Consider the following 25731-nt stretch of genomic DNA (forward strand, 5'->3'; position numbering starts at 1 on the left):
TGTAAGGTGGTATCTCAGTGTGGTTTCGATTTGAATTTTCCTGATGGCTAATGATGATGAACATTTTTTCATGTGTCTGTTAGCCATTTGTATGTTTTCTTTTGAGAAGTGTCTGTTCATGTCTTCTGCCCACTTTTTGACTTGATGATTTGTTTTTTGGGTGTTGAGTTTGAGAAGTTCTTTATAGATCTTGGAAATCAGCACTTTGTCTGTAGTGTATCTTCTCCCATTCTGTGGGTTGCCTCTTTGTTTTGTTGACTGTTTCCTTTGCTGTGCAGAAGTTTTTTTATCTTGATGAAGTACCAAAAGTTCATTTTTGCTTTTGCTTCACTAGCCTTTGGAGATGTATCTTGAAAGAAATTGCTGTGGCTGATGTCAAAGAATGAAACTTGACCATTCTCTAACACCACACACAAAGATAACTCAAAATGGATGAAAGACCTCAATGTGAGACAGGAATCCATCAGAATCCTAGAGGAGAACATAGGCAGTAACCTCTTTGAAATGCTATTTTAAACTATGCTTCAGGTAAAAGGAAGGTAGCCATTTATCTTAGAGGTCACTGTGGAGACCTACATTTATTCAAGTAGTAGGCAGAAGAAAAATACAGTATAATTTTAATCTTAAGCTGCCTCTTGTTAGTTAAGTTGAACTAAGTCTGTTGAAAGTGGGACTACAAATATGGTCTTACTGGAATAGAGATACATGTTTTTAGAATTGCTGCCCACTTTCAAGGCTCTCTGATGAACCTTCCAGTAGGGTATTCCTTGAGGTGACATAGAATAGTCTTGAGTATGCTTTGTGGAAATCATAAGGTGGAATTCAGGACAGATCTGGAAGATTCATTTATAAATTTCTTTGCTTTTTTGGTTGATTGGTTAGTTATTGTAGATGGTTAGTATTTGTCCCATAGGCTGGATATTTTGTCATATTGACCAGGTTTATCAAGCCAAGTGGTTGGAGATTTTCACACGACTATTTAGATTACTCTGGAATTCTCTGCTCTTGCTTTAAATTTTTTTTTTCTTCTTCTTGCTTTAAATTAATATTAAATGTAAATTTCTGGCCAAGGTGTGCTATCCTTATAGCAAGATAGCAACATTTAAAGTCCTTTAAGGACTTTAATCAACAGTTCATTGGACTGAAAAATATTTGTTGAACTCTCATGAGTGAGGGATGACTGAGAAGCCTAGGACATGGTTTCTCTACTCAAGACCAGATCTTTAGCAGAGTGGACACTCAATCAGTGGTTGTTGAATAAATATATTAATAAATAATGCTCATAATTTGTGAAGAAACTAAGAAAGGAAAACCAGCAGGACTTTGTTTTGTCCTCTGCTGAGTCCCCGTAGGCTAGAATAGCCAGGTATATTGTAGGTCCTCAGTGCATATGTGAATGAATGACCAAACGACCATGTACCATCCCTGCAGCCAGAGTTCTTGGAGCCACTTCCAGCTGGGTTAGTCAGGGAAGGCTTCATGGAGCAAAGGGATTTTGATTAGAGAAAGGGAGGGCCATCCAGAAGTAGAGGATGATGTGGAGGCTCCGCAGGAGAGGTTGGAAGCTAGCAGTGGAAGCACAGCAATGGTGGCTGACCACCAAAGGTAAATTTTAGAAAGCTTAGGAAGACTGGTTTAAATTTTCCTGTAGAGACAATGGAGACTAAAAAGGACAGTTTAGAAATATTGATCTAGAGAAGAGAAATTTTAAAAAGCACTTTGTTGGGGCTTGGTGATTAAATGGGTCACCATTTAATGAGGGAAATGAAGCAGTTAGAGATGGTGACAATCTTGTTTTGAGCTTGGTTGACTTGGATAATAGTAAAAGCATAATCAGAAATAGGAAAGTCAGAAGGGAAAAATTAACATTTTGTGGGCAGGTTTTTGTGTTTTAAACCTCTTAGTGTTTGAAGTAATGGGAATACTTCATAGTAGACTGAGAAAAATCTCAGAAACACAGATTATTTGACCTGAGGCATCTTAGGGAGTGAGTTATGATTAGACTCCAATACAGCCCTCTGTCTTACTGATGATGTGTCAGTGATGTGATGACTGATGTTATCTTAAAACTGACGAGTGTAGGAAACAATCTGGAGGAATGCGTTCTCTGGCCTAGGTGCATGGCACAAGTGGGGTGACGGATGCAGTCATTTCCAGTGTTTTGGAGGGCACTTAGAGTATACCTTCATTTGCAGTTTGATTTTCCCCTTTTTAATGTTTTTATGGCTTTTTGTTGTTTTGTTTTGTTTTGTTGACAGCGAGAGTGCGTGAGCATGAACTGGTGGGGGTGGGGTTAAGGGAGAGAGAGAGAATCTTAAGCAGACTCCCTACTAAGCGTGGAGCCCAATGCAGGGCTCCATCTCACCACCCTGAGATCATGACCTGAGCTGAAATCAAGAGTCGGGCGCTTAACCAACTGAGCCAGCCAGGCGCCCCACCCTTTTAAGTTTGAAGAGCCATTATACAAATAGTTCCAGATAGGTAACACATTTGGAGGTATCAGCTATACAGTATAAACACTATCTTGTAAGATTAAGATAAAGTCCTTTAAGTATTACACAATATGTTCATTCCTTCTTACTAATAAAAATAGTCTTAAATTGCCCGCAAATATGGTATCAGTAATGAATTTCTTTATCTTTCTTTTGATAATATCCTGACGTATTTATGTTCAGTAACTTCTACGTAGATATTATGGAGTTGAAGCTTACTCAATTCTAAGCATATTTTGCACCACAAATGTTCTTTCTAGAACTTTTGATCATGAGTCTTGAGTGCCATATTGCCACTTCTGAGGGGAAAGCAGTTGCTAAGGGCTCCCACTGGTAGCAAGTCTAGACGAGTCTTTAAGCTATCTCTCATCTGCTTGGATGTTTCTAGGAATGATGGTTATAAACAGAGTTGGTCCTGGACATGTGTTAAATAGAAGTGGTGGGGCTCAGAAGGAGGGTTGGAGACCAATTCTCACCCTTAGCATATGTGCTTTTGTACTTAATCCCTGTCATATGTAAGGATAGAAGGTAATTATCCATCCTCCAGCTCACACCCTTAGTAACTACCTGTTCCAGATCTGAGGGTGTGAGTGCAACACTGGGCTTTTGCCTTCTGGAGGCCATGGGTGATATTCCAAAACTGAGCTGACCTTTATGTGTGAGCAGTCTAGTTACTTCTTTTTCTTCCCCAGCTTTATTGAGATATAATTGACATATGACACTGTGTAAGTTTAAGGTACAGAATGTGATGATTTGATACACCTATAGATTGCAAAATGTTTGCCACAAAGACATTAGTGAACACATGCTTTACTTCACATAATTATATTTTAAGATTGTTGGTATAGTGAGAACATTAAAGCTCTACTCTCTTGCAGCATTCACGTGTATGATATAGTGTTGTTAACTATAATTGCCATGCTGTCCATTAGATCCCCAGAACTTACTCATCTTATAACTGAAAATTTGTGCCCGTTGGCCAACATTCCTCATTTTTCTACTCTTGCTCAGTCCCTGGCAACCACCATTCTACTTTCTGTTTCTTTGAGTTCAGTGTTTCTAGATTGCACATATAAATGAGATCACACAGTATTTGTCTTTCTCTGACTTCTTTCCCTTAGCATAATGCCCTCAAGTTCCATCCATGTTGTCACAAATGGCAGGATTTCCTTCTTTTAATGGCTGAATATTTCATTTTATATAAATACCACATTTCATTTTCTTTATCCATTCATCAGTGTACACTTAGGTTGTTTTCTTGTCTTAGCTATTGTGAGATATATTGTGATGAACATGGGAGCACAGATATCTTGTTGGGATTATGATTTCATCTTCTTCAGATATATACCTAGAAGTGGGATCACTGGATCATATGGTCATTCTACTTTTAATTTTTTGAGAACCTTCCATAACGTTCTCCATCATAGCTGCACCAATTTACATTTCCATCAGTAGTGCACAAGGGTTCCCTTTCTTCCACATCCTTGCCAGTATTTGTTACCTCTTATTTTTTTGATAATAACTATTTAATAGGTGTGAAGTGATATCTCACTGTGGTTTTGATTTGCATTTCCCTGATGATTAGTGATATTGAGCACTTTTCATGTACTTGTTAACCATTTGTATGTCTTCCTTGGAAAAGTGTCTATTCACGTCCTCTGCCCATTTTTAAATTGGATTGTTTGTGTTTTTGCTATTGAGTTGTATGAGTTCCTTATGTATTTTGAATACTAACCCCTTCTCAGATATATGATTTGCAAATATTTCCTCCCATTCTGTAGATTGCCTTTCATTTTGTTGATTGTTTCTTTTGCTGTGCAGAAGATTTTTAGTTTGATATAGTCCCACTTGCTGATTTTTACTTTCATTGCTTGCTCTTTGATGTCATCCAAAAAAATCATTGCTAAGACCATTGTCAAGCAGCTTTTTTTCCTTTGTTTTCTTCTAGAAGTTTTCTGGTTTTAGGTCTTATGTTTAAGTCCTTAATCCATTTTGAGTTAATGTTTGTGAGTGTGCATAAGATAGGAGTCCAGTTTCATTATTTTGCATGTGGATGCCCAGTCTTCCAAGCACCATTTATCGAAGAGGCTATCCTTTCGCCATTGTGTTTTCTCGGCTCCATTGTCAAATATTAGTTGACCATATATGCATGAGTTTATTTCTGGGCTCTAGATTCTGCTCCATTGGTCTATGTGTCTGTTTTTATGCTAATACCATACTGTGTTGATTATTGTTGGATGTTCTGTATATATCTGTTAGGTCCATTTGGTTTAAAGTATAGTTCAAGCCCACATGATTTTCTGTCTGGATGATCTATTCATTGTTGAAAGTAGAATATTAAAGTCTCGTACTATTATTATAATATGCTGTCTGTCACTCACTTGAGATCTATTAGTATTTGTTTATCATATTTAGGTGCTCGAATGTCTTTCCCTTCAGTCATCTGCCTTTCTGGGTCAACAGCTCAGTGGAAGGAGATGAGGGACTAAATGGGCATGAGAGATGAGCTCCTTGTGTTTTTTCCCAGTTAATGGAGACAAGGAAGAGAGTGAGTGGGAAATGTCTAGCATAGGAGGAATAGGTGAGAATCAGCCCTTTTGCAGTAAAATGAAAGGTAGAATAATTAAACCTTGATCATCACTAGCAGGGAAATAAAATGGCCATAAAGTATTTTTTTAAAAGATTTTATTTATTTATTTAAGAGGGAGAGAAGGAGGGGCGCCTGGGTGGCTCAGTCGTTAAGCGTCTGCCTTCGGCTCAGGTCATGATCCCGGGGTCCTGGGATCGAGCCCCACATCGGGCTCCCTGCTCGGCGGGGAGTCTGCTTCTCCCTCTGACCCTCCCCCCTCTCATGCTCTCTCTCTCTCTCTCTCATTCTCGCTCTCTCTCTCAAATAAATAAAAAAAAAAAAATCTTTTAAAAAAAAAAAGAGGGAGAGAAAGAGAGAAAACGAGCGAGTGAGCAAGAGCACAAGAGCAGGGGGAGGGTGAAGCAGACTCCCCTGCTGAGCAGGGAGCCCGATGCAAGGCTCAATCCCAGGACGCTGGGATCATGACCTGAGCGGAAGGCAGATGCTTAACGGACTAAGCCACCCAGGTGCCCCGTGGCTGTAAAGTATTAACATCTAGTAATTTACTCTCATCATCCTAACTCTTGAAGAGTTTCTTATTTCTTAAATTGCAGTGATCGCACTGAGAGTAAAAAGAATATTAGTTTTACAAGCTTATTTTAAACCAGTTCCTAGCAGTAGTAACTGCCTTTGTCTTTCTGGGCGTGCTGAGAGTTGATTAACAACCAGCCTATGGGCCAAACATTTAAAACACTAGTGATCCTAAGTAGTTAGTTGATTGGGAAATCTTGATCGCCTGACATTTGGCAGTGGCGAAGGAAAAGCAGACGCAGATCTAGTTGGTGAATTCACGTGCCTGAGGCTCCAGGTGATGGGCACATGGACTTTAATAGTAGCAAATAGCCATGGATGAGAGAAGAACAATAATTCTAGAAATGGGAAGCTTCCAGCATGGCGAGGTGGCATATTTTTAGATTGGGGTTAATGAACTACTTTTCAATCTGAAATCTTCAGGAATAGGCAGTTTCCTGTTTCTGCAAATACCAAATGAAAGGCCAAGCCATTATTCTTGCATTTATAGATCCAATTTACCAGATTGAAAGGACACTTGCTCTCTTTAACTAAGCGAACTAGCCGGCCCCTGCATGCCGAGTTTCTGTGGCAGTATGACCTCAGTGACCTCTCTTCTCTATTGTGGAATGTAGGTGATAAGAATGGAGGTGAGCCCGATGATGCTGAACTGGTAAGGCTCAGTAAGAGGCTGGTGGAGAACGCGGTGCTCAAGGCTGTCCAGCAGTATCTGGAAGAAACACAGAACAAAAGCAAGCCAGGGGATGGGAGCTCTGTGAAAACTCAAGAGGCTGATAGGAATGGCACTGAGAGTGACAACAACAGGAAGTGAGAGCCCAGTGCAGGCAGGCCCCCGCTGCTCCGTGAGAAGCATCCCGCTCCCCTCTGCTGGGTCAACGGACTAATTTGCATTGTGCTGTTTCAGTGTCTCTTGTCCAATCTGTGGAGGTTGCCCACCACTTTCATGATCAATGTGTTCGCATTTCTGAAACAGAAGAGAAATGGAGTGCTGGGACTAGCAGAGGAAATTAACTTACAGAAGAATGGCCCGAGTTTCACTTGCCCTCCGCCATGGCCGAGGGAGAGGGAACTTTGGGTTATGCCTCGTGGACTCAAATTAAAGGCCATGGAAAGGGCCTGGCCATCAGTGGAATACTGCCATTTATATTGCTTAGCAGGGCATTTGACCACTTTATCTGAGGCCAAAACACACACACAGCTAACAAGTGCTAAGTTTAAATAATCACTGTTGAAATCGTTTTCCATACTGTTGGTCCATAATGTCTCACGTCCGTCCTACATCTGCTGTTGCTAAGCGTTGATTTTTATTTACAGTAAATTGGTTTCGTGCAAATGATATATTTTTGGCAAAATGCAACCTTTTCTATAAAACGTGGGCAACATCTTACAGGTTTCTTTTAACCTTCTTTTGATAAGTCTGTGTGCCATATTTCATGTTTTTCACTGACATTTGTATGTAAAATGTATTATATAATTTTTTTTTCCATAGGCAAGAAACCTATTGGACTCCGGGACTTAATTAATGAAGCTTTGCGTCGAGAAAGGATGAGTCTGAAGTCCAAAGTGAAACAGATAAAGGAACTTTTGTTAAAGCCTGAGACTCAGGCCAGGATTAGGAGGGAGCTTTTTGAAGGAAGATCTGTTAACAACAGTAATCAAGGAAACCAGGTTGATTTCAGTACAACTTTGACATAAGGCCTACATTACCACCATGGTACCCTACTCAATGCAACCTTGTCAGATTATTTCATAGCTCTTTGGTAAATACCAAAGAACTGTTCTGATAGTGTCTACACAACAGGAAGCCAGCATTTGGTAAGGAATTAACAATTTCTTGCCAAAGAAAACTGATTCTGCTCTGTTACGTTTAAAGCTAAACTTGTGTTTCAGCATGTTTGTTTCTGTAATATCAAGAGTTATTTTATAGAAAGGACTTATTTAGCTGTTGTGAGATGTTTCTTGGGTTCTCACAGATAACACATACAGACTGTGAAAAATCATTTACGTACAAAAAATACAGTATTTTAAGGGTCCCTTGCCTTCTGTTGATGTGATTTTTATTATTAAATCAGAAGTAGTATTGTCCACACAAGTCTATACCTAGTGTTACTTTTAATGGGAATTTGAATGTTTATTGAACACTAGTACTTGAATGAACATTTCTAAGTGTAATTATTACAATTACTGGTTAAGAATGTTTTATAATATCCATATGTATTATTTTTCAATGATCAAAATGTAGTTTGCTTTTTCATTTCTTAATGAGTAAATGTTTGGGATTTTTATTTTCTACTTTTCTGAAGATAAGCCCTAGGTCTTACTGTATCCCTTATAATCTGAATTTGTTTGCACTGGTTCATTTTTAAAGACAATTCTTGAAAAATTTCCCCCCATATGATAATCATTGGTAACAGCTTTTTCTATAGTCATTGCAAAATTGCTGCTACTAAGAGATCACGATGGAGGGGAAATTGGAGATCAAATATGTAATCATTTCAAATGTAAAATCCAGTTTACTCATGGATTTTAGCTATTTTTTCACTGGGTAAATTCGACATTTATTTATAAATGAGTTTATGCATTTTCATGCCTCTTAATAAATGTATTGTTTTCCCTTGTTGCCTCTCCTCACTTTCTTTCTCATTCTTGGAAGTTGTTGGCTCTGTGCTGGCAGAAGGAAGTCATAAACAGGAGCTCGGATAGTTGTAGTGTTTCTTCACCTTTATTTATGTCCTTCTCCTTCATGCTCAGAGAGCAGTTGCCAGAATACCTTTCAACTTCAGATTTTTAGATCACCTCAAATCAGTCAGCTTCACAGAGAATTAACAACAGAACATTAAATGCAAAGAAAATCTAAATAGCATCCCACAAACTGCTAATTATGTGTCAGTGAAGTGACAGCAGGAGCAGAGATGAAAGGAGCAGATCCTTCCAAAGGTGAGACAGGGAGCTGCTTACCATGAAATCCCTTGAAAGGTAGAGGGCTTTCCTGCTCGAAGACAGCTTCCTTAAAAAAACCTGTAAGATAGGAAGCAAAGATATTTGGGGGCCCACCTTGTTTTTCAAATGAAGAAACAGACTCAAGGAGCCTGAGTGCCTAACGCAAGGCCGCTGCTGCTGGGAGCTGGCCGTGAGCGACAACCCGACGCCCCTTCTCAACGTTCCAGGGCTGTTTTCACTGTCCTCTAATTCAGGGTAACAGGATTTCAGGAGAAATAGCTCTTCTCAGCCTCTATCCATAAATATCTTTATCCTCAAGGAGCTGGTTCAGTCCTTCCAAACAACTTGAAAGGCTGAAAGAGTGTCCTTTTTTGCCATCTGGGGTCACAGGTCTTTAGTTAAGAATCATCGCTTCTATTGGTTCCATGTCTGTGCACCAGATGATTTAGGCACATTGTGACATTTTTCCCTTCGGTGACCCTACTAGGAAGTTATTGGACTGTTTAACAGATTAGGAAGCTAGGAAACTGGGGCTGTAGATGGTGAAGTGGCTGTAAAGCTAAATGGCTATTTATAAAGCTAATAAAAGGTAGGGCTTCTTGAGACTTGGGTCTTCTACTTCAAAGCCACTGTCTTTCCACAATGCAACACTTCCTCTCCCCCCCAAGTATAATACATTTCATGAGTAAAGGATGGGTAACAAAGGGGGTCACTTTCTTTTGACTAAGTAAACTCCCTCGCAGTCCTGAAGTTCTATAACGTATATGAGATCTGTCAGCTGATAGAATGGAACTGGCGGGGGAGGGAGGTGGAGGGAACCCCAGGTATTTAATTTAGGGATTAAAGATTCTAATCCTTATCAATGAAATCTTCATCTAAGCAGGTTTCCAAAAATAATGGAAAATACACAATAAAACATGTTTTCTTCATAGTTCCATTCTTAAAAACCAAGTAAGAATTTGTAAAAATCTAAGTTTGGGATCTGAAATATTCAAAATGACCTTTTCCCCACTAATCAGAGTCCTAGAATAATCGCTTGTGGGGTCCCATCACCAGAATATGTTGTCCCAAAATGGTAGTAGTTGGTCTCGGTTTGGTCCAGGAGGTGCATTGTGACTTCTAGACCTTCTGCCACTGAGAAGTGATTTTTTTTTTAAATAACTTGAACTCACAACCCTGAGATCAGGACCTGAGCTGAAATCAAGAGTTGGATGCTTTACATTCTGTTCTATTTGTGATAGTTCTCATCTTGAGGCAGGGAAACTGCAATAGTACATACCTTTATGACAAAATCCCAACATTTTTCAGTCACTGGAGAAATAGTAGATCCTATATGAATATTTTAAGGGATGTTAAAAAGTCCTATTTTCCACAGCAGGACAAGATTCTGTCAGCTTTGAACTTGGCCCTATTTATAGACTCTTATATTACTGTATTAATCTACTTCTCAGTCTAGGCTAACTATAGCCCTTTGAGATATACTAGATTTATAGAGAGAGCATACTTAAGATTCAAACTGTTCACTCCAAAACCGCAAATGTGTCTCCACCCAGTTATTCCAGCAGCCAGATGTCCTCCTAAGGAGGTAAATAAAGCAGTTTTAACTTCATATTCTAGATATCATTTCAGACCTATGACCAATAAGATATATTTGCACTTTTGCACTCAATCAGGTACATAAGCCAGCTATCACAGATGTCACAAGTTAAGATTTATTTCATTATAGAATTAAAGACAACGAACCTGTAGTATATCCAAACATAACTTGAATGGATAAACCTGTTGTCAGCCATTGTTTTCATCATATTCAAGACCTCTTCTATAATAATCTTTTCTTTGAACAAACTTTAGATGTATTTCTGAATTCCAATTTTTCTCAGGTAAAGAGAATCCATATAAAAGATAAATGGACCCAATGTACTTAAAAGAAAATAGTTTCCAAGCGCCTACGTGAATTTCATAGCAGCTATATGCTAACAAGACAAAGCCTTGGATTATTTCATTCACAGTAAAAATGAATATTAAAGAAATTCACTTTGAGTCAGTGAATTTAAAATTCTGATGCTAGCTACAGCACTTTCCCCCCGGATCACTGTTCTGGGAGTAAAAAGGTAATTTGAGAGCTGAAGGGAAGGTGTTAATTATTATCATCCAGTGTAATACACTCAAAACTACTTATTTGCATCTGTTAAGCGCAACTGATAAGTTTAAGCAATTTAGGATGATTTTAAAATGTAAACTGCAGTAGTTATTCTTCTATATATTCTGTCATTAGTCACTTATTGGAAGGTCATTAAGTTCCGTTACAGCATAAAGTTAGGAATAATACAAGTGAGAAATCAATTCACGCTTTCCAGTAAACTTACGTTGCTTTCCCTTTAGTGGTTCAAATTATTTCTGAAAAGCCACTCTCCTACCTATATATTTACATGTTATGCAGTATCCTCTGACCCATCTGCTTGCAGTCCTGTCAACTTGAGCAACTATATGGCATCCGGGGCTCTTGTTCTCAAGTAGCCTCATAGCGAATTGGCACGACTCTTCGGATTATTTCCCACACTTCCTGCCAAAAACCATGTGGGCGCATAGTCGCCATGATAATGTCTTTGAATCAAAGCGCACTGTCCTTTCCTTGCTTATTCTTTAAACCCACATAGATGGTAACTTATCCATAATCTAAAAAAAAAAATTTTTTTTTTTTTGTAAATGCTCGTGTGGGATCTATAAAGCTGTAGGTGGTGAAAGGACAAAGAATAAGTCTTATTGCTGGACAGGAATTACAGTGCTGAGAAAGGAAACATAAGTGATATGTATGCACCACTCCAAAAAATATCTGATATGGTAATTGAGACAGAGAAAATAGAATGAATATGGAACAGTGGGGAAAAACTAAGTATATCTTTTTAAGACTCTGGAAGGCAAATTTTGAAGCTATTTTTGTCAGGTTATGCTTGAGAAATATCTTTATGGAGGGGCACGTGGTAAGGGCTTTGGATGATTTCATGGATATGTGTCACACTTAGTGATCTCCCAGCCTCTTTTGAACACCTTCCTATTTGAGGGGAACTTCCTACCTTGTGAGCCCTGTTTCCCCAGGGTAGAGGGCCTGAGGTAGAGGCCAGGAACTCACCTTCTCAGCCTCCTTTGTCCCTGGGGTTCAGACCTGGGCTAACCTGGGCTGACCCTGGGTGACCTGGGCTCCACCAAGACAGAGCGTGACTCTGCATGGAATCAACCCATTCCGGAGAGGACAGTGGGGAGACAGACTTCCAGCTCTTAGAAACAGTAGTGGCAAAGATGCCCTCTGGGGGCTCCCATACCCTGTGTGGGTGGTATACAGTGGCAGAGGGTAGTGGCCACAGGGCTCCCCTGGAGCAGCTGGTGGTGTAATGGAGCCTTTTTCCTGCTGTTTGGCCACCCAGCCTGATTCTCTAGACCTGGGGATTCTGTGAGCTATGAAATATCTTTTACTATCAGTTCTTTTTCCACTCAAGCTAGCTAAAGTTGGTTCTGTTACTTGCAACTAAAAATCCCAATTAATACCAGCTATATTCCACTGAATCAGTGTTTCCACACAAAGCACGATTGGCATGTTGAATTGGACACTTCTCTGTAGAGTGGGATGGTCCTGTGCATGGTAGGAAGGTACCATTCCTAGCTTCCAGGCAGTAAACATCAGCAGACTTCAGTTATTGTGACAACGAAATATGTCCCATGCATTTCCCAAATCCTCTCCAAATGGGGGCAACATTTATGAGCAGAAAAGAGTCAGGACTCCTTTTCATGCCCATTCTTTCAACAAGTAATTTAGGCCTTAAAGAGGACATGCTCACTGGGGCTCTGCCCACACTTTATCAGATATCTGGATAGAAACAGAAAAACAAAACCACCTGCACACTTTATGCAACATGGATCAAAAGACCCAGTTGCTGTACATGGAAAATGGCAGAAAGGACCAATTGTGATGGTAGTGGTGTCATTGTTGAAAGAATCTTAATGGTTTATATAATTTGGGGGGCAGACTTAGAATTTTAAAATGATATCACACGATGGGTATTATAATAATAGGGCTATTTCCTATTCATTTCATAAAAACAAATATTTTACATTGTGTGCTTAAGAGAATAAAATGTATAATAAACAGATGTAGGGATATTTTAATATAATAAATTAGAGATACGTTAGAAGTACAGAAATGCTTTAATACATGAAAAATATTAATTTTCTCCGGGAGGCATGCTAGAAAGATTTCAGCCATAAAAATGGGAAAGAGCTATTTCTGGGGGCTCCCCTGAAACCCAGAGGTGGCTTCCTGAGTCAAATAACATGCATGGAAATATAGAGAAGAGTTAAATGGAGAGTTTACATCAAAGGAATGTAATAAGTAGAAGAAAATGAGTCCATCATATTAACTATAGAGTGTGGAAGATTCAAACTTTATGTTTTAAGAGAAATGACCAGTCTTTAGTGCACTCAGAATGCCTGCCTTTTATGCTTGTGATAAATAAACTTATAGTCTGTTGCTTTCCATAATGAAGTATTAAAAAAAAAAATCAGTGAATTTCCTAGATCTAGCTAGAAGAAAATGATATAAATTAGGATAGTTAGGCCCGGGGAAGATTGGATTATTGTTGCCAATTCTTCACCCCTCCCTGTATCCATTTCCATGTGACTGCCTGTGTCCTATGTCGTAACAGTTACTCCCATCGAAGGCAGAGAGTATTTCACTGCCCCCCTTGATGTTGGGCATGGCCACCTGCCTTGTTTGGCCAATGGGATGTATGTAGGTGTGAAGCAAGCAAAGCCTTGGAATTTGGAATCTGTGGAGCACACCTGAAATATTTCTGCAGCCTGGAGCCCAGCCCAGCCATGAGCAGTCATGTCTCTGCAGACATGTGAGCGAGAAATAGATGCTTACTGTTTTTTTGTTATGCAGCGTTATTGCGGCAAAAGCTGACTAGGTGGGACCTACACGTCAAACTGAAACACAACAGCAAATTTGAGCAAAATTGTGCAAAAAAAAAAACAAAACGCCACAGTATTCAGGCAGGATGTATCATTTTGAGGCTATATGAATTTTGTATCATCTAATTTAGTTTAGTCTTCTATCATTTAGTAGTTTTGCTTTTAAATAACTTACACAATACGTTTGTATCTAAATATAAAATATTAATAGTGATGAGTTCTGAGTGGTGGGATTACAAGTGAGTTTACTTCCTATTTTGTGCATTTTAGTATTTTCAAAATGTCATATAATAAACATTCCTATAAATAAAATCTTAAATGCTACTTTAAAATAAAAATCTATTTAGCTATCAGTTGATTTCATTGCAGCCTTTACTGCGTAAAGATTGCATTACTCAGAAATAAGGCCCATTCATTCATTCGTTCAGCATTTCCCATGGGCCAGATACTGGGCTGGCTGCTTAGTAAGTGAAAGATCCATTTGTTGGAATGATGTATTTATTCCTTTCTCTATAATCCCTGTTTCCCCTCATCACCTACCTCATTTCAAACAAGACCTTGTCTTTGGTGGGGGGCTACAACCAAAATAAAAAGGAGGCTGATTTTCATATTTTTGGCTTTTGAGCTCCAGTGGCCCAACTCTTTAAAAAGAAAAAAAAGATTTATTTGTTAATTAGAGAGGAAAAGTGGCAGAGGGAGAGAGAAAATCTCAAGCGGACTCCCTGCCAAGCACAGAGCCTGATGCGGGGCTCAGTCCCAAGACCCTGAGATCATGATCTGAACCAAAATCGAGTTGGACACTTAACCAGCTGAGCCACCCAGGCGCCCCTCCTTCAGCCCAGTTCTTGGTGTCAGCCGTAGGTTTGGCAACATCATAGGATCTTGCAGTTGGGCGCTGTTTACTGCCGTTTCCCGTGAGGCACCAGTAAGCTAAACAGAATACCAATGTGTGGGTGAGACAGAGCCTTCCTCATAGTCAAGGGTACAAAGGGAGTGACACTCAGACCCCTCCGGGTGGTTAAGAACATGAGGAAGGGGTTAAAAAGAATTTTGTGAGAGGAGGAGGTATTTGGAGCAAGCTGCACTTTATACATTATGCTCTCCATGGCAGAATGTTTGCCGAGAGCTGCACCCCACAGACGACTCCATCCAAGCCCTGCACTAGGAGACTCGCCCAAACTCTACCAGGCTGTTAACATGACAGGATGAAGTGTCTGGGATGACCCAGCCCTTCTTTGCGTTTCTGTATGGAAAAGATTAAGGCTGCCAAGAGATGTGCCGTTTGTTCCAGCCGACACTTGACCTCCTTTTCTTCTTTCACTGAAAGAAATTAAAATGGCAAAACCTTCCTCTGTCCCTTTGAGAAGTATGTGTATCTCCTTCTACCCAGAAGTGTGTTTGTCTCAAAGACCTGAAAGCCATTCCCTTGAAATGTCATCATCAGGAAGAAGGGGGCGCCTGTCCCTCCCTCTTCGGGAGGGTAGAAACCTAAGTTCCACAGATGCCAGTTAGCCTGTCCAGAGAGCCTAATCCTGTTTCCAGTGACCCACCCTGCTACTTGCCCTCTGTAATCTTTCACTTTTCTGCCTCTGCTCAAGACCCTGCTCTCTCCCTCCCCAGTCCCTCATTCTCCCGTTCAAATGCCAGGTCACCTCAGTGCCAACCTCAGTGGCGCTCAGAGGACTAGCTTCAGGCATCTGAGACCACCAAAGCCCACCGTGGGACATCTATAGGATGAGGAGGAGACTGGCTCCCAGGCGGGGGCAGGCGAGCTTGCTGTGGGGTTGGGGAGGGGAGAAGGCATCGGCCAGCAAAGGTGGGAGGCCAAGGAAGGAGAACGGACCCGCTCAGGGCAGAACCGTATCCTCCGGGTCCAGGGAGGGCCTAGCCGGAACCCGCAGGAGCCCACAAAGAAAGAAGAAACTTCCATCATGTCTTCTCCCTGAGGGATGCCTGTGAGAACCAAGTGTCAGGTCCTGAGAGCAGAAAGTCAGCCAGCCTAGGGAGCACTGTTGCCTCCCCTCATGTCTCCTCTGGCCCTGAGCTTCCACCACGGGAGGGAAAGGCAGTGAGGGAGGGCAGTGCAGGGCAGGAGGACCAGCCCTCTCCACACTGCAGCCTCTCGGCCCCAAGCAGCTTGAGCAAGTCACCGCCTAAGCACTGGCAGGACGAAGAGAGACATCCTGGCAGGCGAAGAGAGACAGAGATGGCGTGTGCTACTTCAAGTGGCTGGTGGAATGTATATTCCGCAGAAGAGGAAACACACAATCCGAGGGACTGTTAGAATTGTCTCCCGGTGAAAGAGAAGACTCCCTGCACCAAATAAAGCCTAAAGGGACGGGGAAACAAAAACAAAGCTGTATTTGGCTAATGTCACGAGTCCTGTTTGCTCAACAAACTGGTCGCAGCAAGACGACTGAATCGGACTCCATCACCTCTGTGGCACCCCAGGAGAGCGTCCACCCTGGGAATGGCGGGGGCAGGATTGTCTGTCGTGGAGGGAGTGGCTGGGCTTGTATCCTCCATTCCTTCCCCCTGTTGCTCTGGACAGTTGGTTGGGTGACGCTAGACCCCCTCCCCAACATTTGAGTTTGGGCAATCTGAGAGCAGGGAGCTCCTTTGCATCATTTCTGGTGGGAGTGCCAGAGAGGTGGCCAGCTTAGGATAGAAATGCCCCTTTTGCTGCTGTACTGGAGGTCATCTGTAAGAGTAGAAATGGTGCCGGGGCTTGTTTGGGCCAAAGGAAGTGTAAGAGAGCACCCGCTTCCATTGCATGATGAGTTTTCTGAGGGCTCAGGGTGCCATGAGAGATCTTCATCTATCCCAGAATGGGCAAAAACCATAGTTCACAAGAAAAGTTATAAATTGGCAAAACCATGTATCATATACAAAGATACGGACCTCACTAATAATTAAATAAAACAAGTAAAACAATAATGAGGTACGTTTTTTAAACCCATCAGGGCATAGAGAGTTAAGTTAATGATAATATACGAGGTTGGTGGGCGCCTGGGTGGCTCAGTTGGTTAAGTGACTGCCTTCGGCTCAGGTCATGATCCTGGAGTCCCGGGATCGAGTCCCGCATCGGGCTCCCTGCTCAGCAGGGAGTCTGCTTCTCCCTCTGACCCTCCCCCCTCTCATGTACTCTCTCTCATTCTCGCTCTCTCAAATAAATAAATAAAATCTTTAAAAAAAAAATATACGAGGTTGGTGAAGTTGTGTGAATCAGGAACTCTTGAATCATTTTGGTAGGAATATGAACAGATACAACATTTTGGGAGGACAATTTGGTGAAATTTATGAAGATGAATAAACTGAAAATGTTAACCCAGACATCGGTTCCACTGCGAAAATTTTTCTAAAATTATATTTGCATGTGTTTGCAAAACTACAAGTACAAGGATGTTCATTGCACCATAGTTTATGATGGCAACCACAGCAAAAAAAAGAAGACAACTAAAATTAAATCAATATAGGTCTGATTAATAAGTTGTGGTATATACCAAGTATGCCACTGTTAAAAAGAATAAAATGGATATAGATATTTTGAAATATAAAGATCAGTAAGTACATTAAGCAAAATGCAAAGCACAAGACAATACCATTAATCTGCTCCTATTCGGGAGGTTTCTGAAAGGATACCCAAGAAATTATTGAAGAAGATGCTTCCTTTGGAGATTATGACTGAGCGTCTGGAAGAACACTGGGATTCACTTTCCATCAGTGTACACTGGGAAAAGTAAGCAACCCTTTGACCCAGGGACTTAACCCATGTCAGGGAATAGGAAACTGGAAGATGGAATTCAGAACAGCAAAGCCTTCAAGGAAAGTTCAGTCTCTGATGTAGGGAATGAATGGAGTCACCTGCTGGACAAGGACAAGAGAGCAGGGCGTGGAAGGCAAAGGGGGAGAGGTAGGAATACAGCTTTCTCAAGGGTAGAGAGGCAGATATCGAGCCAGTTATGGTAAGTGTCCAGAGATCCTTAGTGACAGACCCTCTGACACACCACCAGAGGAGCGTTTCTCCTCCTAAGGTTTACCTCAGGGATTTGCTACTAATACAGGATTTAAAGGGCTCGACATATAAATGGCAGAGATGGTACGGTCACTCCTGTTCCCAGAAATACAGCAACACAGAAAAAGCTTACCCAGGAAGGGTTTTCAGGCGGAGGCGCTAGAAAGAGCATGGACATCTGAATCCACAATCACCTCAAGGGGGACGTCTTTTCCCTCTGAACCTGATGCTGGGTTTGAAGACAACACTGTACGGCAATTGTGTGTCTTCGAACTTGAAGGACCAGACTAGGGTTCTTTAGCGACTTGCAAATGGCTAAGGGGGTAAGGAAACCAGAGAAAGAGGACAGGAGCCACACACGATAGTCTTCTTTGAACCTTTTGTTCATAGCATCCTTTTTTTTTTTTTTACCTTGAAAAGCTGATTTTATTTTTTTCCAACTTTTTAAAGGAATAATGGACAAATATAATTGTTTATATTTAAAATGCATGATGTGATGATTTGATATACATACACATTGAGGAGTGATTTACCAAAGTCAAGATAATTAGCACATGCACCACCTCAAGTAACTTTTTGTGTGTGTGAGTGTGACAGTGCATAAGATCTGCTCTGAACAAATTTCAAGTATACAGTGCTGTATTATTAACTATAGTCACCGCGCTGTCCGTTAGATCCTCAGAATGTATTCCTCTTATAACTGCAAGTTTGTACCTTTGACCCACATCTCTCCATCCCCCACCCCCCACCCCAAACCCCTGGCAACTACCATTCTATTCTTCATTTTTATGAAATTGGCTTTTAAAAACAATAGATTCCACATACAAGTGATAACATACAGTTTTTGTCTTTCTCATTTCACTTGGCATAACGAACCTCCAGGTCTGTATGTCACGACATCATTGATACCTGGTTACAGAACAAACCGCCTTTCAAAAATGTGCAACTAGTAAAATTTTCTTACAATTTCTGGTTATTCTTTTAAAGAAGGAAGAGAGGGAGGGAAACATTAAGAGGCACACCTTGATGGTGTAACAAAACATCCCGTTCTTTATTTATCTTGTTAGTTATGTATCTTGCTACTTGTGTATTTAAAAATAATGCCCAGAGCTAGAGACACAAAGTGAAAGTCAGGGAAATGGTAGAATTGCGTGCTTCACGCCCACCATCAACTACTTGAGTCTGAGTTACATTACTTGGGCAAGCAGCTTAGAATGCTTAGGTGACACGGAAGTAACAATGTTGTAATGATGCTGGAGATAAGAATTTTAATGATGCTCAAGTAAGAAGGCTACAGCGGCCCTGATTAAGACTGTAGATGAGAGGCTGAAAACCCAGCATCATTATAACCAGGAGAGTCTCATTGTTGCATGGTACAAAATAGGCCCTCAAGTAATTTCTAAACCAATTCAAACATTTCTGTTCAGCAAAGTTCATTTTTTCGGTATACAGTTTTATGAGTTTTTATGCTTGCCTGGATTCTTGTAACCATCACCACAGACAAGATCCAGAAAAATGTTCATATCCTGAAGAATACCTTTAAGCTGCCCCTTTGAATTCAGACGCTCTCTCCAGCCTGAGCCCCGGGCAACCATTTATCTGTTATCTGTGCCTACATTTTTGCCTTTTCCAAAATGTCACATAAATGGAATGATACAATATGTACCCATCTAAGGCTGAGTTCTTTCACTTAACATAATACATACATAATTTTTTTTATTTTTGAAAGAATGTTTATCTTTGCTGAAGACAAGATAAAGAAATACAGGAGAGACTCAGTTACTATAGGACTGGATAGTATACATGGATTGTATCTTGACATCCTAAAAGAAATGGAGAAGTCACTCAGACACTGCTGAAACAGTTTTCCTTCCATCTGTAACAAGAGCTTCATCTATTTAAAGCATATGTATTCTGATTTGCCTTTTCTATTTTGGGCATGTTCAAAAGAAAGTCCTCTAGAGGCATGATGGAAGAAAACTCACCTCCCTGCAGACTTCCCTTAGTCTCTGCATGTGGATACCTAATTACTCAGTTTTTGATTAAATTTTTTAGTTAGTTGGGCACCGGAACTTACTCTGTTGCTGGCAAGATAATCCTTAGCAGCAGATTTCCCTGTTCGCTGGAAAACTGTTGACCTTCCAAGTCGTCATAGGTTTATTTAGCGCAGGTTGTGCTGCGGAGCACAATTATGGGCAACACAGAATTGAGTTGGAGCTGTAAGAGGTGAGAAGAGCCAAGGCTTGTATTTTGTGGCCCGAGGGGCATTTCCAGCGTCCATCAATGTGCTCCCGCTTCCGTTATAAGCAATACACTCTTTTTGCTGCTGAGTGCTGCTCTTTCATACGAAGGAAACCATTATTTAGGGAGGGAATAATGTGCTTTGGAATTCCCATTGCGATGAACATATTTAACAGGTATGTAGTTCAGTACCTGCTGAGTAAATAAAAGCAGCAACCTCCATTTCCAGATATCCTCACACACGCACGCGCACACACGCACACACGCATTCTCACTTCTATGTGTTGTGGCGGATTGGCTTTCAGGGAACAGTCTACATTGCAAACTGGTTTGCTGTGGAGTTTTTAATGCTACATTGCCATAAGGAAGCAGAGGTGCTGTGGGATGTGTAAGGTAGAGTGGAGCCTAGAGAATGGCTATATGAAAACTTGCTTGATTTCTTCAAATGGTTAATATCAGGCGATTTGAATTGATCTTTTCCAATGAGCTCAGTTCTGTACTTCCTAGGATTTTCTTTAAAATGTGTTATAATTACAAATGGCTTTGTTTTCCATTTTAATTGTTGACTGCATTTCCTTTGAGGGTCTCTGTTTATTTAAAACTGTGTTTAAAATTATGAGAAGTTTGTGATCAAGAGACAGAGTAGTTCAATAACCAAGCACAGCATTGAAATAGATCTATTAATATCATCCCTCTTGTGCTGATCAGACTGGGAGACCCTTCACTGATACGTCTTTCACACTGGAGAAAGATCAAGTACTGTACCAAAGACTAAAAATGAGTAGACCATTGTTTATACATACTTTATTGGGAAAATTGAATTGACTTTATTTCTTCCAGCTGGGTTAACCTCTTTTGAATTCAGGAATGTTATGATGAAAACTCTGTTTGAACTGTATATGTTTGGCTGTCATCCAAACAGCATTTACTGCACTCATTTGTGCACTCATTACACCTTGAACATATTCTTATAATTATTGGCCCAATGTAGTTGTCTTTCCTTCAGGTGTCTTGGAGGCCTTCCATGACAGGAACTTTTCCTTTGTACACATAAAGTCTCACTAAATATTTTTGACAGAATATTTACATATTGAGAATTATATTTTTTTCCCATTGTTTCTAGACCAAAAAGACAATGTACTATGGCTTTGGAAATGAAAGTTTAGAGATCTAATTTTCCATAAAAAATAAGTCAGTCATTTTCCATGTCATTCCTCCCTATATTGCAAGAATATCCCAAAAGACTCATCAAGTATTTTCTGCCTTAGGTGCTGTTTACTGCTATTCTTCTGCCAAGGAGCTGCCCAAATATCAGCTTCTGAAGCTTTATCATTCACTCCTTATGTTCTGCCATAAATGTCTCTGTTGCCTCTTTAGAAGAACGCTGTCCAGAACAGAGTGGTGTTCTTTGCTCCATCCCAAAGGTGGAAACACCGAGATCATAGTGTGGTACTGCCTTCCCTTCAGTCCTTACTGAGTAAAGCCGTAATTATTCCTCACAGAAATGGATAGTATTCCCCTCACCTCAATATTGTGGCACACCATATCATCTGGGCTTTTAAACACATTGCCTAGTCTTACAATGTCATTTATGAAAAATGACTTCAACCTTCCACTCTTGGCCATGATGAAGTATCAATGACCAGAGATAATTCCCCCCCCCACCACAAACAACTTGAAAACTGGACAAAATATATAACACAACTGTGTTTAGATATTAGAAACAAGCAGAATAATGTGATCTTTGAGAGAAGAGAAACAAGCTCTACATGTCTCAGCTTTCACCCAAAGGCAAATTCCAGACTGGGAAGGGAGCCCTCCCAAAACATGGGTGGCCTTACAGAGTTGAAGGTGGAGATCAATGTTCAGGGAAGCTGTGATGGCTGGAAGTTGTGGGTCAGAGTTCTGGAAAAAGGAGAGTTATGCATAAGAAGACTTCCAGGAATCTGTACAGGGGTCCTCTTGGATCTTGGCTAAGTATTAGGCCACACAAGTATAGCATGAAACTACAAGGCAAAGAAAGCCAGGGGTGTCATAAGCAGAAGAATTCCCAGAGTTCACACAGGACAGGGAGATGTTTCAACTGGCCAGACAAAGTGAAAATTCCTTAGTGATCATCTGAGACATATGATGGAGATCTCAGAGTGATGATGCCTTATTAGGAGAGCTGAACCATCTTTTGAATGAAGTCTACCCTAGCACCATTCTAGCAAAGCTTAAAACAAAGCTTGTTTTTGTTTGATCCAAGGGATCAAACTAGCCTACTATCTTTAAGACAAAGACCACTGATCTTTAATGGAAGGCAGCAAAGTCCAGATACTCAACACCTCATAATGACAAAGTCCAGCATCTAATAAAAAAAAAAAATTACTAGATATTCAAAGAAGCAGGAAAAACGTGACCCATGACAATAAGAAAAATTGTCAAGAAAAATAGACACCAAAATGATGAAATTGGTAGATAATATTGTTAGGACAGGAATGATAAGTATATGAAGTACATAAAGGAAGACATAACATAATGAAAAGAGAAGGGAAAGATTAAAAATGGAACTTCCAGAGATCAAAAATAAAATATCTGAAATGAAAATTTCACTGGATAGGATTAAGAGCAGATTAGATACTGTAGAAGTAAAGATTAGTGAGATTGAAGATGTAGCAATAAAATTAGCCAAAATGAAATAGAGAAAAACCATTGGAAAAAAAAATAAACAGAGCCTTAGTGACCTATGAGACAGTATCAAAGAGTCTGGCATACTTATAATTGGAGTCCAAGAAGGTATTACAGTTGCATGAGGGATGGAAAAAATAGTTAAAGATATAATGCCTAAAAAAATTCCAAATTTGATAAACTATAAATTCCAGATTCAAGAAGCTCAATAAATCTAAACAAGGATAAACACCCACATATCCACACTTTCATATACTCAATCCCATACTGACAAATCATACATTTCTAAAGGCCAGTTACAAGGTAAGAATGAGAGGGGCACCTGGGTGGCTCAGTCATTAATCATCTGCCTTCGGCTCAGGTGATCGTCTCAGGGTCCTGGGATCGAGGCCCGCATCAGGCTCCCTGCTCGGCAGGAAGCCTTCTTCTCCGTCTCCCACTTCCCCTGCTTATGTTCCCTCTCTCACTGTCTCTCTCTCTCTGTCAAAAAAAAAAATAAAATCTCAAAAAAAAAAAAAAAGATAAAAATGAGAGCAGACTTTGGGGCATAAACTGTATAAGCCACATTTAAAGTGCCAAAAGAAAACTATATTAACCCAGAATTATATAACCAGCAAAAAATTCTTCAAAAATTAAGGTAAGAAGAAACTTTCTCAGAGACAAAACCTGAGAAAATTAGTTGCCTGCATACTTTCATTACAGGGAATGTTGAAGAAAATTTTTCGGGTGGAAGGAAAATGATACTAATAGATAAAAGTTAATTTTTAGATGAACATAAAAGTTAATTTTTGCATTTGAAAGGTGAGTATTCTTAAATTGAATAAAAAGTCAAGACTCAATGGTATGCTATATACAAGAAGCACACTTTAATTATAAAGACATAAATTAAAAGTAAAAGGTGAGAAAATATATACTGTGCAAATACTACATACAAGAAAGCTGGTGTGGATATGTTAATATCAGTCAAAGATGACTTCAGGATGAAGATTGTCAGGGATAAAGTGTGTCATTTCATAACAATAAAGGGGAAAATTAATTCATCCAGCAGACAAAACAATAATAAATATGTATAAATCCAATAACAGAGTTCCAAAATACATGAATCAAAAATGAAGAGGACTAAAGTAACACTGTCAAGCAACTTGACCTAATTGACATTTAAAGAATATTCTACTCAAATAAACATTCTTTTCAGAGAGGAATTAAGATAGAAAGAAATAAGAGAAAAACTTCTGGAAAATGCTTAAACATTTGGAAATTAAGCCACAAATGTGCAAATAATCCATGGATCAAAGAAGAAATTACAAGGGCAGTTATAAATTATTTCAAACTGAGTGAAAATAAAAACAAAGCATATTAAAAGTTGTGGATGCAGCTCAAGTAGTGATTAGAGGAAAATTTAGAGTTTTAAATATTATAGTAGAAAAATGAAAGGTCTCAAATCAATGATCTAAGCTTCCACCTTAAGAAGCCAGAAAAAAAGGGATGAAATTAAATACAAAGTAAGTAGAAGGAAATAGTAAAACAAGAGCAGAAATCAATGAAATAGAAAATTGAGAAATAATTGAGAACATTTTTAAAAAACAACAAATCCTTATTCTATGAAAGAAAAACAAACAAACAAGGCTCTTGCCAGACCAATCAAGAGAGTGTATTTAAAACCTAGAAGAACTAATAAATGAGCTTAGTGGGGTCATAGGATACAAGGCCAAGAGACAACTGTAATTGCATCTTTGATGTATTAGCAACGACAATTAGATACTAAAATTGTAGAAAGTCATTTATTATAGCATCCCCAAACATGAAATACTTAGCAGTAACTTTTATAAGATATGTAGAAGATCACTATAGTGCAAACTACAAAACTGAGAGAAATCAAAAAAGACCTTAATAAATGGAGAGATATACCATGTTGATGAATCAGAAGACTCAACTTCTGTTCAGATGTCCGTTCTCCCCACATCAATCTATGGATTCGGTAAGATCTTTTTAAGTAGTGTTTGCTTTCACTTTAGGCAGGGGGAGTTTTCCCTTTGAGATAGTTCATCTGTATGTTCTCGTAAACTGGAATGCCAGTATTGAGCTCAGTCTCTGGAGTTTGTGCTGCATGTAGAACATGATATATTTTTTACTTATTCTTCCATTAAATTTAATATCTTGGCAATACGCTTGAGTGGATGGAATGTTTTCTCTGGCAGCAAAGGTGATAATATCTCAAAATTAAATTTAGTAAGATTTTCTCATTTTAAATTAGTTCTCCATAGAAACCATTCAAGAAATAAAAAGGGTGAATGAACTGATAATACGTATCCTGCTTTTCATAAAACAAGTTCAATAACTGGGGTCTCAATTGGCAGTGGTTAAGTTCACAGTGATTTAAGACTTGGGAGATTGTCATTGGAAATGAAGTTGACAGCAATTACCTTTTCTTATCCTTTATTGCCTTACCTCTCAAAGGGCAGTCCATGGACCAAGAAAATTGACAACCTCAGGACGCATTTTAGAAATTCAGAACCTTAGACCCCACCAGGATAGATTTAATCAGAATCTGTATTTTAACATGATTCATAGGTGATTCTGTGCAAATTAAAATTTTAGAATTGCTGCACATTTATTCTTCCTGACAAAACCTCCAGCTAATCTGAGCTGGCATATTTCATCCTGGAGAACAATGAAGTAGCAGTGATATCAGCAATACATATTATAATCTCACTAGGACAACTGTTCTCAAACTTAACACATAAAATCTCTAATAACTTCGATTCACTATATTCTCTGACAAGACTTTGAATCAAAAAGCTAACCATGAATATTTAGACAGCTTCATGGAACAGAAAATCAGAATTATAAAATGCTTTAACCTGTCAAGTACTGTAGGAATTAAAATGAGAAAAACTTCAGGAGATTCGTCAAGATTGTTGGTGGGGGTGGGGTTGGCAAAAACCCATGGGGAAATATATTAAAAGGATAATGTTGGTGACTTCAAAAATCACTTGTGAATTTTCCCCCCTAAAAATTGTGCTTAGTAACCAAACAAATGCAAGGACTATTAGAGCAGACTTCTAATTAACGATCAGCCACTGCCTTCTCTTAATGTATTTGCTACTTAATCAACTGAAGGATGCTACTTTATATACAAAATAACATAGTTTCCAAGCACCTCTAAAAGTGTTTACCTTCACTCAGCAATCGAATATTTACTGAACACTTACTGTATGCTGGGTATGCTAGGCTCAGATACAAGGCTA

General features: G+C 39.6%; 2 protein-coding genes across 6 annotated transcripts in view; one reads left to right on the forward strand and one right to left on the reverse strand.

The window, feature by feature from the left end:
* Positions 1-8269, forward strand: part of AKAP7 (A-kinase anchoring protein 7) — a 143007-nt gene extending 134738 nt beyond the window's left edge. For 2 of the 5 annotated variants that reach the window (XM_081829013.1, XM_081829015.1), the window contains 2 exons: positions 6267-6459; positions 7142-7309. In XM_081829013.1, the coding sequence (XP_081685139.1) occupies positions 6267-6459; positions 7142-7175 (227 nt within the window). In that variant the 3' untranslated portion in view covers positions 7176-7309. Of the gene's footprint in view, positions 1-6266; positions 7116-7141 lie in introns of those variants that run through there. The other 3 variants (XM_081829014.1, XM_081829016.1, XM_006746074.3) reach the window with 2 other exon arrangements.
* EPB41L2 (erythrocyte membrane protein band 4.1 like 2) overlaps positions 1-19428 on the reverse strand; it is a 382553-nt gene extending 363125 nt beyond the window's left edge. The window contains exon 1 of the mRNA XM_081829001.1: positions 19418-19428. The gene's annotated coding sequence lies outside the window, so the exon portion shown is untranslated. The remainder of the gene's footprint in view (positions 1-19417) is intronic.
* Positions 19429-25731: the final 6303 nt, after the last annotated feature.

Source organism: Leptonychotes weddellii, chromosome 8 (assembly GCF_054177405.1).
Source record: "Leptonychotes weddellii isolate Sample4059 chromosome 8, ASM5417740v2, whole genome shotgun sequence".
In the NCBI taxonomy this organism is placed as follows: Eukaryota; Metazoa; Chordata; class Mammalia; order Carnivora; family Phocidae; genus Leptonychotes; species Leptonychotes weddellii.